At 50.7% G+C, this 13,573-nt stretch overlaps 1 protein-coding gene across 2 annotated transcripts in view; it reads left to right on the top strand.

Annotated features, from left to right (window-relative positions):
* PPP1R12C (protein phosphatase 1 regulatory subunit 12C) overlaps positions 1-13,573 on the top strand; it is a 1,267,429-nt gene that overhangs the window by 781,025 nt on the left and 472,831 nt on the right. For both annotated transcript variants that reach the window (XM_078655015.1, XM_078655016.1), the window contains one exon: positions 11,944-12,081. In XM_078655015.1, the coding sequence (XP_078511141.1) occupies positions 11,944-12,081 (138 nt within the window). The remainder of the gene's footprint in view (positions 1-11,943; positions 12,082-13,573) is intronic.

Below are 13,573 nucleotides of genomic sequence, written 5' to 3'. Positions count from 1 at the left end.
CAAGGGTAAGGATCTTTGGGGCCCCCACCATTGGCCCAAGGATATGGGATCTACCCCTCAGCCCGCCAATGTAGTTCGCAATCTCGGGTTCCTCATTGATGACAAACTCACAATGAGACAGCAGGCTGTGAAGGTGGCCTCTATTTGTTTTGCCACTTTGAGATGGCTTCAAAAAATCTTGTGGATGTTGCCCCCTTCCACACAAAGAACCGTTGTCCAGGCATTGGTTGTTTCACGCCTAGACTATGGCAACGTCCTCTATCTTTGAGCCGATCTGACAACTATAAAGAAACTCCAGGTTGTTCAGAATGCGGCTGCCCGGCTCCTTCGCAATGTCCCTAGGAGAACATCTGCCTCTCTTGCACTTCGTGACCATCACTGGCTCAAAATCCCGAGCCGAATTAAATTCAAAGCCCTTTGTCACGTTTTTAAAATCAAACAAGGCTCAGCCCCTAAATATCTTCAGGGCCTAGTTCAGGCCTACAAGCAAAGTCGAAATCTGCGATCCTCAAGGAATGGTGATTTTTCCGTTCCCAGATTTAGGCTAGCAAAAATGTGAGGCCGCTCTTTTTCCCATCTGGGTCCTAAATTCTGGAATGCTCTTCCTGTGACCCTGAAGACGGAAACCAATCTTTTTCGTTTCCGCAAGGGACTCAAAACTTGGCTTTTTCAGCAGTGATTAGAGGCTACTTATCAGTAAAATCAGCATGTTCGTTCTTCTTCTTTAGTCTGTCCCTGGGCGCCGGGAAACCCACTGCGGGTAGCTGTGCGCATTACAAGTTTAAATAAATAAATAAATTGTCCAGATCTCGGAGGGGACTGCACGTCAGTTGCAGTTGTGGCTCACGAACCAGGATTGGGTCAACAGCAGATCCCTTTCCCAACCAGAGTTCACAGTGATGACAGATGCGTCACTCCTGGGATGGGGCGGCCACATGGGAGAGGCAGAGATCAGAAGTCTCTGGTCTAAGGCAGAGTTCGGGCTTCACATCAACACTCATGAAGCTCCAGGGGATATGTCTTGCACTGAAGGCATTCCTTCCTACTGTCAAAGGAAGAGTAGTGCAAGTGTTCATGGACAAAACCACCGCCATGTGGTACTGCAACAAACTGGGTAGGGTGGCGTAGTGGACCCTATGTCAAGAGGCTCTTCGCCTTTGGTCATGGCTGGAACATCAGGGCATATCCCTGGTGGTTCAACACCTGGCTGGTTCCCTGAACTCTAGGGCGGACGAATTCAACCACCAGTGCTTGATGGATCACGAATGGCATCTTCACTCGGTGGTGCAAGGTCTCTTTCAGCAGTGGGGAGAGCCCTAGTTATATCTATTTGCCACTGAAGAGAACGCACAATGTCAGCAGGTCTGCAAGTTGGCACTTCTAAGGCGGCACCCGCTCGGCAACGCCTTCCGTCGCGAGTGGAGTTGCGTTCTCCTGTATGCCTTTCCGCCTGTACCACTTCTACCAAGAGTGTTGAAGATCAAGCGTGACTGGGCTCAAGTCATTCTTGTGGCTCCGGACTGGGCACGAAGAGTCATGTACCCCGAGCTCTTGAGCATGGCCATCGATCCTCCAATCAGACTCCCTCTTCGGGAGGACCTTCTGTCGCAGCAGCAGGGGATGGTCCTCCACCCGAACCTGTCCAGCCTCCACCTCCTTGTGTGGAGATTGAGCGGCGACAGTTGACAGCTTTTGAACTTCCTCCCATAGTCTGTAACGTCATCTAGGCAGCCAGGAGTCCCCCCACTAAAATGGTATACGCCTGTAGATGGACCAAATTTGTGGCATGGTGCACAGCAAAGGCTGTGGATCCCCTTTCTGCCCCTCTTTCAGAGGTTCTCCTCTTCAATCTCTCTTTGGCCCAGCAGGGCTCTGCTCTGGGCACCCTTAAAGGCTGTCTTTCGGGCATTTTGGCTTTTCTTCACCTTCCTGATCAGCCATCTCTTTTCAAGTCCACTACTGAAAATAGATTTCCGAAGGGCATTACTCCTCTTGTTGCTCCTTCTCCTTTCGTAATGCCCCAGTGGGACTTAAATCTTGTCATTACTTATCTTTTGTGCTCCCTTTGAGCCACTACATAATTGTCCTCTTTGTCTTCTTAATTTAAAGACTGCTTACCATCACCTCTGCTCGCAGGGTGAGTGAACTTCAGGCTCTGTCTTCCAAGCCCCCCTTTCTTGCTGTTCTTCCGGACAAAGTCGTCCTTCGTACTAGGCCCTCTTTTCTGCCCAAAGTAGTTACCTTTCCACATAGGTCAGACCATCACATTGCCCACCTGCTTCCCGCCCGCACCCTTCCAAGGAGGAGGAGAGACTCCACCGTCTGGACCTAAAACAGGTGCTGTCCTTCTACCTTGACCACACTAAAGAATTCTGGGTGGAAGATCTACTTTTTATAGGTTATGTGGGCGCCAAGAAAGGTCGGGCTGTGCACAAATGTACCATCTCTCGATGGTTTGCCTATCCATTAAGATCTGTTATTCTTTGGCAAAAAAAAAACCTCCAGTAGTACTGCGCTCCCACTCTGCCAGGGCAACGGCAGCCACTACTGCTTTGGGACGTGGAGTTCCGCTGGTTGACTTCTGCCAGGCAGCCACATGGGCATCCCTGCACACGTTCACAAAATATTACTGCTTGACCGCCAAGTCCGGAGAGCCGGGTTTTTCTGCCGTTCTGTTCGCCAGGACTACCTGGTGTGAACTTAGTTTGCAGACCCACCACCGGGGTTGGCATTGCTGGAGTATCTTTTCTAATGTAGGGAATCTATAACTACAGTCTTTCAGATGAACAAGTTACTTACCTTCGGTAGCGATGTATCTGTAAGGCATTTGTAGTTATAGATTCCTTACTGCCCCACCCATCCTCCCAGTTCTGCGAACTGACTTCTAGGGATCTCTTCCATGGCCCTAGTTTTGTGCACCAGTGGTCAGTGTCTTGCAGGGCTCTGTGCTTCTGGCGTTGAAAGTCGTGTCAGAACTGATGTCAGCGTGCAGGGGTGGTGTCTAAGTAGAGACTGCGACGTCATCCCAGCGACCACGACGCAGGCGATGGACGTGGAGTCGACTGACGCCCCTACCGACACTCAGTGGTACTGCTGCGAAACAATTTCTCCGCATCCAGTCTGACGCCTGGGGGTAATTCTAAGGTAAGGAATCAATAACTACATATGTCTTACAGGTACATAGTTACCGAAGGTAAGTAACTTGCTCGACACTGCCTGCAGTCTGTGCAGGCCCTCTTAACCGCTAATGTCCCAGGTGAAAGGGGACCAAAGGTGTCCCCACATCCCCAAGCATCATGAGACCTGAGTGCCCCCAAGCCCTCGGTTGTTCGGACCTACTGGCCTCCCAGTCCAAACCTGCAGCTCATCCAATGCTCTATTGCACTACTGCACCTAGGCGGCCTATTGCCACAGAAGGTGGCCTGATGTTGCTGACCCTTGACCCTGCCCTGTACTCGTCTTAATTCCTGTGGATCATTTATTTAATTTGCAGTTTTGAAGATGTCCAACACTCCTCTCTGATAAGTCTGAGGCTGCTCGACCACTCTACCCCTAAAGAATTGGGATTGCTAGAGCAAGCAAGCCACTGCCCCCTAGTAAGGGAATACCTGGACGTTTTGCATAGTATGCCTCTATTTGGTATACTGTATAAAGAGCCAGCTACATACAGTCCCAGACTCTAATCCCAAATAGAAGCCTTCCAAACACCACCCCATTTGAACGTGAAAAAAAGAATCCCTTCTAAAGGAAGACAGTCAAAGTTCACTTAGGCTCAAAAAAGGACCTCAAATCTCACCAAAGACCTGGATTTGATCTTGAATCTTGTAAATTTGGCGTTCAAATGTAGCCTACCTATAAAGCTCAGCTAGCCATTCCTGATACATTGGCATCTGTTTTGTATGCCAGTGCCACATTATGCAGATCGTAGCCTCCATGAGGCCTGTTGACATACATCTATATCAATGGGAAGTCCTACTATCCAAAGCGACAGTCTTGTAACAGAGCTAATTTGTTTAACGCCTCAAATAGAATGAAACTAGTTGAGCGTAGTGTTTCAGATATTTATCTAATACAGGGCATGACCAGAGTACGTTCGAACACCTCCAGCATGACGCACTTGGAATTAGACAAGCTCCAAACAATTGGAAAGGAGACCCGGTATGTAGGATTTTGAAATAAGCAAACTTTAGGCGTGCTTCTCTGAGCAAGCAATCATGATACTCTGAGATTTCCTTAGTCACACTCAGAGTATTCTACTGCCAAAAGGATTTAGCCGCAAAGCAGGTATCACATTAATATGGATTGTCAATTAGTATTTGGTTCATATTTGATACAGCACCCTTGGAAAAGCCCCACAGCCTGAGACAGTCCGGGATCAGCGAAGCCAATAGATGAATTGGATCTCACCCAAGCTTACCTCTCAAACAATCTCAAGGTTAACAATGACAAAGTTGTCCTATGAACAAATCCACAGTTCCTAACAAAGATGGTATCTGAATTCAACATCAGCCAAATCATCCAACTACTAGCCTTTTTTCAGGAACCAAAGCCGAAGCAGAGAAGACGCTTCACACACTGAACATGTGAAAGGCACTAATGTACTACCTACAGGAGACAGACATTCCGGAATGGCAACCAACTTTACGTCTCCTTCACTAGGGCAAGCAAGGGATCACCGGTTACCAAAGGAGTGGTTGCATGATGGATAGTGGAGACTATACTAACCTGCTAGACTTTGGCCGTAAGAACTTTACCCATACACCCCAGGGCGCACTCAACCAGAAATAAGGGCGCAACCCTAGCATTTCCAGCAAACCTACCCATTGATGACATCTGCATGGCAGCTATTTGGTCATCCCCGCACACCTTCACAAAACACTACTGTGTGAACATCCAAATGAACAAAGAAGCACAGGTTGGACAGAATACATCTGAAAGACACGTTAGTATTAGATTCCTTACCTTAGAATATCCCCAGGCGTCAGACTGGATCCGGAAATTTTTGCGTAGCAGTACCCTTGCGCGTCGGTAGGCGTCGTCTGCGGCTCCGCGTCCGTCGTCTGCGTCGTGGGCGCCGTGATGACGTCGTCGGAGTACTTAGACGCCGCCTCCGCGTGCGGATGTCAGTTCCGAGGGTAGGCCGCACTCCTCCGGGTCGAAGTCGTCGTCAGGTAAGCGGCACAAGAAGTCCAAGCGGCATCATCGCTCCTCGGACTCCCCCCCGACGCTCGTGCGATGCGGCCGGGGGTTCGGGTGACACCACCCACGCGGCTCCGACTGAGTCGCAGGCGCCACGTCCAGCCCCATACCCTATGGTCCCTGGGCTCAACGCGACGCCGGAGGAGATCGAGCGCTTCCTCATGGCCATGAGGAAACTCTCTCCTCCGACGGGCTCCGCGGCGCCTTCGGGCCCAGCAGACCCGTCTGGGACCCCTAGCGGGTCGGGGGGGGGGGGATCTGCCCCGACGCTGTCGGGTGCTTCGACGCCGACGCCTTCGGGCCCGGCGCCGCAGGTTCCCGTTATCCCGGCGCCGAGGGGTTCAGTTGTTCCGGCGCCTTCGTGCCCGGCGCCGCTGGACCTCGTTCGGGTTCGTCGCCGGTGGACTTTACGACCTCCCCGGCGTCGGACCCTCAGGTGTCGCCTCCGGTGCCGTCCTCAGGCGGCCCCGTCCCCGGTTCCACTTTCGTTCCTGTTCCGGCGCCTGGACGGCCCCAATGGGCGCCGCTCCAGACGTCGTTTGGGGAGTTTCACTTCTATGAACAGGCCCCATTAGCTGAGAACCCTGAGTTTCAGGAGATGGGTGATGAAGAGGACTGGGAGGGTTCTGAGGACCCTCTGACCAGGGAGTGTCAGTCTCATGAGGACTGGACAGGAGACCTTGGGGAGGCCAGTGGCCTGGACACCTCTCCAGACACTGGTTTTGTTTCCCCTCCTACCGTGGCTTCGGAGGAGGGGGCAACATATAGTGTGGTGCTGATGAGGGCTGCCAAGGCCTTGGGCCTTGAGCTCCCCGTCGCGGCCGTGAGGACTAACCTCCTCACTGAGGTCCTTAAACCGCAGTCCAGCTCGGCCGAGCCTCTGCTGCCCTTTAATGAGGCCTTGACCGACGTTCTTCTGGGCACTTGGTCCAAGCCCGCTACGGGTTCGCCCGTAGATAGGAACGTGGCCAGACGCAACCGCCCAGCCCCGGGCGACCCATGTTTCCTGTCCTCCCACCCTACCCCCGAGAGCCTGGTCATCCAGGCCTCTAATTCCCAGACCGCATTCCCGTCGGCCCCGCCGGACAGGGAATCCAAGAGGTATGACCAGTATGGGAAGATCTTCTCATCCCTTAGTCTAGGCCTGCGGTCTTCCAACACCGCCTGCCTCTTGGGACGTTACACCCACTCTGTGTGGGATAAGGTCGCGGAAGTGCTGCCAGAGTGTCCGTTGGAGGTGCGGGCCAAACTCGGCCAAGCCCTTGTGGAGGGCCGGGATGCAGCCAAGTATTCTATCAGGTGTGGGCTGGATACCACCGACTCGCTAGGTAGAGCGATGGCAACGACGGTGGCGGTCAGACGCCACGCCTGGCTGAGGTCCGCCAACTTCTCGGCAGATGTCCAGAGCACGCTCATGGACATGCCGTTCGATGGCCATCGCCTCTTTGGCGACAAGGCAGAGCATGCGCTTGAGCGCTTTAAGGACTCCAGGGCTACGGCCAAGTCCTTGGGCCTCTCGGCCCAGCGCCAGCAATCGGCTGCCTTTCACTCCTTTCGTGGCCACGGAAGGGGTGCGCCCACACGCGCCGCCAGCCACGCTCCGCAGGGCAATACCCAACGCGGTGGCGGCCGTGGGAACTGCCGTCCGGACGGTCGGGGGCAGCGGCGAGGTCAGTCCACACCTTCCCCCGCAGCATCCGCCTCTAAACCCTACTAGTCCGTGCTTTCAGGCCCATGTGACGCCAGTGGGGGGCAGGATTCGCCATCACCACCTCCACTGGTGCACTGTCACGTCGGACAGGTGGGTGCTGCAAATCGTCCGAAGGGGCTACTCCCTCCCCTTCGAGGCGACTCCTCCAGCCATGCCACCGCAGAACCACCGTGTGTCGGTGGATCATTTGCGACTTCTGCAGGAGGAAGTTACGGCCCTCTTGGCCAAGGGGGCCATCGAGCGCATTCCTGGGCCAGAAGTAGGGTGTGGTTGCTACTCCCACTACTTTCTGGTACCCAAGAAGGGCAAAGGGGGCCTACGCCCTATCTTGGACCTAAGGAACGTCAACGGCTTCCTCCGGAAGGAGAAGTTCAAGATGCTGACACTGGCTCAGGTCCTGGCTGCCCTGGACCCCGGAGACTGGATGGTAGCGTTGGACTTGCAGGACGCTTACTTTCATATCCCCGTCCTGCCTGCCCACCGGCGCTACCTGCGGTTCATGGTTGGCCACGAGCACTTTCAATTTACCGTGCTCCCCTTCGGCCTTACCAGCGCCCCACGGGTGTTCACAAAGGTGATGGCGGTGGTTGCAGCTCATCTGCGCAGGTTGGGGATTTCAGTCTTCCCCCTACCTCGACGACTGGTTGTTTAAGGCGGGCTCGCCCCAGACAGTCGTCAGTCACCTCCAGACGACGGCAGACCTCCTGCACCAGCTGGGGTTCTCCATCAATGTGCCGAAGTCACACCTGTGCCCCTCTCAGAAGCTCCGAGCGGTTCTGGACTCGGCGCGGTTTCGGGTTTATCCGCCCGAACAGCAGATCCGGGATATTCAGGCTCTGATTCCCATCTTTCAGCCGTTATCCAGGGTTTCGGTCAGGTTGACGCTGCAGCTTCTGGGGCTGATGGCCTCCTGCATCCTACTGGTGCATCACGCCAGGTGGCGGATGCGGGCTCTGCAGTGGGACCTGAAGTTTCAGTGGGCCCAGCATCAGGGCAACCTATCCGACCACGTCCTGATCTCGGAGGGCACTGCGAGACAGCTGCAGTGGTGGCTTACTGACCGCGATTGGGTAAGCGGCAGATCCCTCTCCCGCCCCCAACCGGAGCACGTAGTTGTGACGGACGCGTCCCTCCAGGGCTGGGGTGGCCACATGGGAGAGGCGGAGATCAGAGGCCTCTGGTCTCCAACGGAGACCCGGCTCCACATCAACCTGTTGGAGCTCAGGGCGATTCGTCTGGCACTGAAGGCATTCCTCCCCTCTGTCCGGGGGAGTGTAGTGCAGGTGTTCACGGACAACACCACCGCCATGTGGTACTGCAACAAACAAGGCGGGGTGGGGTCGTGGATCCTTTGTCAAGAGGCTCTTCGCCTTTGGCAATGGCTGGAACGCCAGGGCGTGACCCTGGTGGCTCAACACCTGGCAGGTTCTCTGAACGCCAGGGCGGACGAGCTCAGCCGTCGGTGCATGATGGATCATGAATGGCGTCTGAACTCGGACGTGGCGCAAGGCCTCTTTCCGCGATGGCGAGAGCCTTGGTTAGATCTATTCGCCACCGAAGAGAACGCGCAATGTCATCAGTTCTGCACGTTGGAATTTCCAAGGCGGCACTCGCTCAGACGCTTTTTGTCGCGAGTGGAGTTGCGGTCTGTTTTACGCCTTTCCGCCTATACCACTTCTGCCCAGAGTGCTGAAGAAGATCAAGCGCGACCGGGCCCAAGTCATCCTTGTGGCTCCGGACTGGGCGAGAAGGTACTGGTATCCAGAGCTACTCAGTATGTCAGTCGATCCCCCGGTTCGTCTGCCTCTTCAGGAGGACCTTCTGTCGCAGCAGCAGGGGACGGTCCTCCACCCGAACCTGTCCAGTCTCCACCTCCATGCTGGAAGATTGAGCGGCGACAGTTGAGGCCATTTGACTTGCCTCCTAAAGTTTGTAACATCATTCTGGCAGCCAGGCGTCCCTCCACAAAGTCGGTATACGCCTGCAGGTGGAACAGATTTGTTGCATGGTGCACAGCAAAGGCTGTGGATCCCCTCAATGCCCCTCTTTCTGAGGTCCTTCTCTTCCTTCTTTCTCTTGCCCAGCAGGGCTCTGCTCTGGGCACTATCAAGGGCTACCTTTCTGCCCTTTCAGCCTTTCTCAGGTTGCCTGATCAACCTTCTTTGTTCAAGTCCCCTATTGTTAACAGATTTCTTAAGGGCATCACACACACGTTTCCTCCTGTTCCGTTTGTGATGCCTCAGTGGGACTTGAACCTGGTTCTTACATTTCTGATGTGCGCTCCCTTTGAGCCACTTCACAACTGTCCTCTTCGCCTTCTGACTTTGAAGACTGCTTTCCTGGTTGCCATCACCTCTGCCAGGAGAGTGAGTGAGCTCCAGGCCCTTTCTTGTACTCCACCTTTCCTTTCTGTCCATCCGGACAAAGTGGTGCTGCGTACCAAACCTTCTTTCCTGCCCAAGGTTGTCACGGCCTTCCACATCGGGCAGTCTATCACCTTGCCAACCTTCTTCCCGCCACCGCATCCCTCTAAAGAGGAAGAGCGGCTCCACTGTCTGGACCCAAAACGTGCGCTCATTCTACTTGGATTGCACACGCCAGTTCCGGGTGGATGACCAACTCTTTGTTGGTTACGTGGGCGCCAAGAAGGGGAAAGCGGTGCACAAAAGGACCATCTCCCGGTGGATCATCCTGTGTATCCAGGCATGCTACTCCTTGGCTTGGAAGGAGCCTCCTGCTGGTTTGCGGGCTCATTCTACCCGAGCCACGGCGACTACCACTGCCCTGGGCAGGGGAGTGCCCTTACAAGACATCTGTCAGGCAGCTACGTGGGCATCGTTGCACACGTTTGCGAGACACTACTGCCTGGACAGCCAAGTCCGGAGGGATGGCTTCTTTGGCCGTTCCGTCCTCCGGGACTTTCTGGTGTGATTATTGGTTCGCAGACCCACCACCGGGGTTGGTATTGCTGGGGTATCTATTCTAAGGTAAGGAATCTAATACTAACGTGTCTCTTTCAGATGCACAAGTCACTACTTGTGTAACGATATATCTGTAAGAGACATTAGTTAGTATTAGATTCCTTACCGACACACCCATCCTCCCCGTTCTGCGAACCAATATCTTGGGTCAGGGTTGTCCCCTTTCAGGGCCCTAGTTTCAATGGCACCAGTTTTTAACATGGCTCTGCGTTTCTGGCGCGGAAAAGCTGTGTCTAAGAACTGACGTCGGCACGCGGAGGCGGTGTCTAAGTACTCCGATGACGTCATAACGGCACGGACGCGGAGCCGCAGACGACGCCTACCGACGCGCAAGGGTACTGCTACGCAAAAATTTCCGGATCCAGTCTGACGCCTGGGGATATTCTAAGGTAAGGAATCTAATACTAACTAATGTCTCTTACAGATATATCGTTACACAAGTAGTAACTTGTGCTACAACACCTGTTTGCCAACACACCCTCATTTCAGCCTAGCCTACCCAAGGAACGAAATACCGCTATGTAATCAGATTCACAGTATGTGAATTCAGAAAGGGATTGATGCGGCAAAATGAAATACTTACTTACCAATAGTAGTTTTGCCACTGGAAATTGTTTCTGAATGTACAAGCAACCTACTGCTTCCCCGGAAATGGGGGAAGAAACAAACAGCTGAGGAGAACACTTTAAAAAAATATAAATATATTAATGAAAAGTCAAAATAAAAGTGGGAAAGAGAAGAAAAATGAATCAGAAGATGGTGACTATGCGCTGGAACTTCCTGGGCACCGTCTGACATCACATTAGGGGTGGACTTACCACCAAATGGTGGTAGTTGATGCCCACAACAACAAAAGACACGTTTCCGAAACCAACCACTAGATGGCGGAATAGATGCACAGCATGTGAATCCAGAAATTGTTTCAGGCTGCAAAACTACTCCTACTGGTAACTGGTTTTAACACCATTTTAGCCTTGTATTATTTTTCAAACCTATATTTTATACACTTTTATTAATCAATTAAAAAAAAGTTACCTAAAAGTTGTCTTTACGTGCACATCTTTTATCTCTACACTTTATTTGAAAAGATTTTTACTTTTCGGATGCCAGACGTAGAGGGTAATATGTAGTTTTACTAAATATAATAAAGGTATACCTGATGGAGAACCAGTGTAGTTGTAATGGCTGACATGTATATTTTTAGGACATCATTTAGATTCTTTTAAATGGCTGGGTAATATTATGTTGTAACCATTCTCAAAAATGCAGTGTCATATTGTGCTGGAATATGCAGGGAAGGTTTATTTCTTCTGCTACTCACCCACTTATGCGTTGGATGTCATGGTGACTCGGAGCTTACAGAAATATTGGAAACTAGTTCCTCTAGTGGCATGGCATGCAGAAAATATTTTATGGTGAAATGTTCAATCTGGAGAGAATAGTTGAGCCATGAAAGGAAAGGTTGAGTATTATCATTGTTGAGAGCGTTATGGTACGTATGGGGTCAAAAGTAAGTTGTCTATGCCAAGACCATGCGAAACTTGTTTTTGATGAATGAGACAGTTGTTTTCTTAATGCCTACCGTTAGGAGAATTGTTTTGACATAATGATCTTCTAAAGGGTGTAAATAATACTTATGCCGCCAGTGAGTATTTGGGATGCTGTTAATTTGTTAAAACTTAAACCACATTCAGTCTTATCCTGTCAATTTGGAGTTGTATTCCCTCAGGCCCTGTCTGATGGTATTTTTTATTCAGGCTTTAAATTGTTGATCAGTTGGTTCATAATCTGAGATATATCTGATTCTCAGGTGGTTTTAGTTTAATATAAGTTAAAACCAATCTATTATACACAGGCTTTATGATCAGTAGCTGTAGTGTTGAGATGTTCTCAATGGTTGTATTGATACCTTTTTCGCATGGAGAGACCATTTAATCCACTGAGATTTAAGTGTTCTAAATCCAGTGCTTTGCAATTTGCTGCCAGATAAATGCTGACTTGTCCTTTTTAGGTCTGTAAACTTGTGGTTCTCTTCTCTTGATCTCTTTGCAGGGTGTAACGCTTACTGATTTGAAAGAGGCTGAGAAAACTGTAGGCCGATCTGTGGAAACCTCCCAGGTCTCAGACATGAAGAACAAGGATGAATACCAGAGTGATCAAGTAGAAAGTGACAAGCTTTTGGAAGGCATGGTGAGTCATCCTTTTCTTCAACTTGGCACTGGAACTGTGCCTTTTTTTTGTTTCTTGAGATGTCTCGTCAGCTTGGCATATTGCACTATTTATGCCTGTGTGTTCCAAATGAAATGGTTTTTAATCTCGGATAATACTTATGCAGACTGGATGTCCAGTGTTAAAGATAAATCTTATTCTGATCTGGTGCTTAATCTAAGGATTCGGCCATACTTTACCATAACATTTTAATTTATTCTATACTTTTTTCTAGTTATGCATTGTAGGAAATGTGCCTCCTCTGCGTGGTCACCGTGAATTTGTCATCTTTTTCCTAATTTTTCTTTTTTTTTCTTTGCTGACTGTAGAACTGTGCGCACTTTACCCCTGCTGACCAGTAGTAAGGTTTCTGTGCTCCCCTTTTTCACATGTTTGAATTAGTATATCCCAAATTGGCACATTTAGCTTACCTACAAGTTCCTAGTATCCCGTACAAGGTATACCAAGGACCTGTACGTTGAATGTTTCTAGTGGACTGCAGCACCTATTATGCCCTCCTCTGCAGTGGCATATTAAACACTGCTTCAGACCTTCCATTGCAGTCTGACCTGTCAATCCCTATTTGACAGGTCAAAACCATCATTTAAACTACTAATAAGCCACCCCTTTGTATGTGATGTTTCCCATAAGGTGGGTGCATGGTATTTAAAAGTAGGACATGTAGAAATGTTATATTAACATGTCCTTACAGTGACGAGCACCTGTAAGCTGTTTTCACTGTAGAAAGGCTAACTGCATTTAGAGCAACACTTGGAAGCAATATTACATATTATTTTGCTATTTTATGTTGGGGACCAGCTAGAAATATAAATAAACAACTTTCTAGTATTTATCCAAACCCTAATTTAATGGTGGTGTTGTATATTTGATAAATATTTAAGGAAAGGTTACGTTTTAGAAATTTAACTTTTCCTGGCCTAAAGCCTCTGGATGGTAATTTGCTTTAGTCTCCAGTTGCAACCTACTGAGTGCTTGTGCCTTGATTGAGGTATGAAAACTGCTCCTAGAGTAGTGACAAAGGACTGGGTGTGGTAAATTCTGTTCCTCTGGCTGTATGGTCATTTGGGATGTGCCCAGGAACTTCATTAACGTCAAAGGGATCTTTCCTGTAACAGATGGATGTCTGATGACCTTTTGATAGGCCCTTTCTTTTGCTCCCCCAGTCACACTCACCAATCCTAGGAGAGGGGCACAGCCCCAGAACGGATTTGGAGTGACCACAGAAGAGGGGCTGGTACTTTCTGTGGGCACACAGGCGCTCTGCACAACAGAAGGGTTTGGATATAGGCAGAGGGAGGCACTCTAGGATTGTTGCAGTAGAACAGATAGGAAATGCTGCAAAAGTGGGTTGGTTAACCCCTGGGAACTTTCATCCCATTGAATGGGGAGGGCTGAAGAGCCACCCTCACCGCAAGCTGTTGCAAGGCATAACTATGGTATTCCCAGTACCTAC

This window comes from Lissotriton helveticus, chromosome 7 (genome assembly GCF_964261635.1).
Source record: "Lissotriton helveticus chromosome 7, aLisHel1.1, whole genome shotgun sequence".
Lineage (NCBI taxonomy): Eukaryota > Metazoa > Chordata > Amphibia > Caudata > Salamandridae > Lissotriton > Lissotriton helveticus.
Note: the sequence above shows the minus strand (reverse complement) of the source record. Positions and strands in the feature narration are given on the sequence as shown.